At 43.0% G+C, this 1,273-nt stretch overlaps 1 protein-coding gene across 1 annotated transcript in view; it reads right to left on the reverse strand.

The window, feature by feature from the left end:
- LOC106810412 overlaps positions 1-1,273 on the reverse strand; it is a 7,264-nt gene that overhangs the window by 3,685 nt on the left and 2,306 nt on the right. The window contains exons 3-4 of the mRNA XM_014813764.1: positions 624-824; positions 139-191 (exon numbers count right to left, since the gene is read on the reverse strand). Of these exons, the coding sequence (XP_014669250.1) occupies positions 139-191; positions 624-824 (254 nt within the window). The remainder of the gene's footprint in view (positions 1-138; positions 192-623; positions 825-1,273) is intronic.

A 1,273-nucleotide genomic window follows, 5' to 3' on the forward strand; every position in this document is an offset into this window, starting at 1 on the left:
ACCCTAATCCTAACCCTAACCATATCAAATAGTGACCAGGGTACGTTCCAGCAGTACCCTGGGGGACATAGACCCTCTCAGCCTTAGTGGTGACACCTATATGTGTGTGGGGATGGAGTTGTAGTAATTAATACTCACCCTCTCTGCGACAGGTCTCAGGTCTTTAGTAAGTGTCAGGATACGGAATTTAACTGCAAAAAGGCCACGATAATGAGATTTAATGACAACAAGGTATCGCCCGTAGAAGTAGGGGACATGAAGAAATGTTATTAATATTTAAAATGTACGTGAAAATGAATATTGAGCTTACCATAGGCACGCGCATTGTATGTTAATGTTCGTGCACACAAATTTTTGCATGGAGCGCAGCACTGATCTTTGATGCTCACCGCACACAGCAAAGTTGTATGCAAATATTACCTCGAGAAAAAATGTTGCATGAAGTAGAGCAATCGAGGTAGAAAATATTTGCATACAACTGATGTGTGCTCTATGACTAGAGTATCTATACTGCTTATATGCAGAAAATGAAAAAAAGAAAGAAATAATATGACATCTACGACCTTCATCTACAGACGCACTACAATCGCCTAGTAGGGTTATAGCAAATATATCATCCTCACCTGTCTGTCCGGGCTTGTAGACGGGTTTGTCTGGTTCAATGAACGTGAACGGCTTGACGATGTCTCTCAGCAAGGTCACCGGCTTGTGGTCGGCGATGTGGAAGAAAGTTGATTCCTCAGCAGTGAAACTGAGGTAGGCCGATTGCTCATACACGTAGTCCTCGCCATCCGGCAACTCCAGGTCAGCGCATAGGCTGGCCCCTGTGACAAACGCAGAGGTCAAAGGTCAGAACACGTGGCACAAAGGACAATGCATAGGCTGGCTCCTATAGCCGTGATAAAGGATTTAGGGTCAGGGTTAGGGTTAGGTTTAAGGTTAGAGTTAGGGTTACCGTTAGGGATAAGTTTATGGTTAGGTTTAGTTCTAGGGTTAGCGTTAGGGTCGGTTTAGAGTTAGCTGTAGAGTTATGGTTATATTTAGGGTTAGTGATAGGTTTAGGGTTAGGTTAAGGTTTAGGTTTAGTTTTAGGGTTAGGTTTAGGTTTAGTTTTAGAGTTAGGGTTAGGTTTAGGTTTAGGGTTAGGGTTAGATCAAGGTTAGCATTAGGGGTAAGAAAGGCTCAAGATTCAGTCTCATGGCATTGACTGATGCTCTACTTGACGTGAGGTCAAGGTCTGTTAATTCGTGAGGTCACTAATGATTATAATCAT

The sequence above is a fragment of the Priapulus caudatus genome, unplaced genomic scaffold (assembly GCF_000485595.1).
Source record: "Priapulus caudatus unplaced genomic scaffold, Priapulus_caudatus-5.0.1 Scaffold439, whole genome shotgun sequence".
NCBI lineage: Eukaryota > Metazoa > Priapulida > Priapulimorpha > Priapulimorphida > Priapulidae > Priapulus > Priapulus caudatus.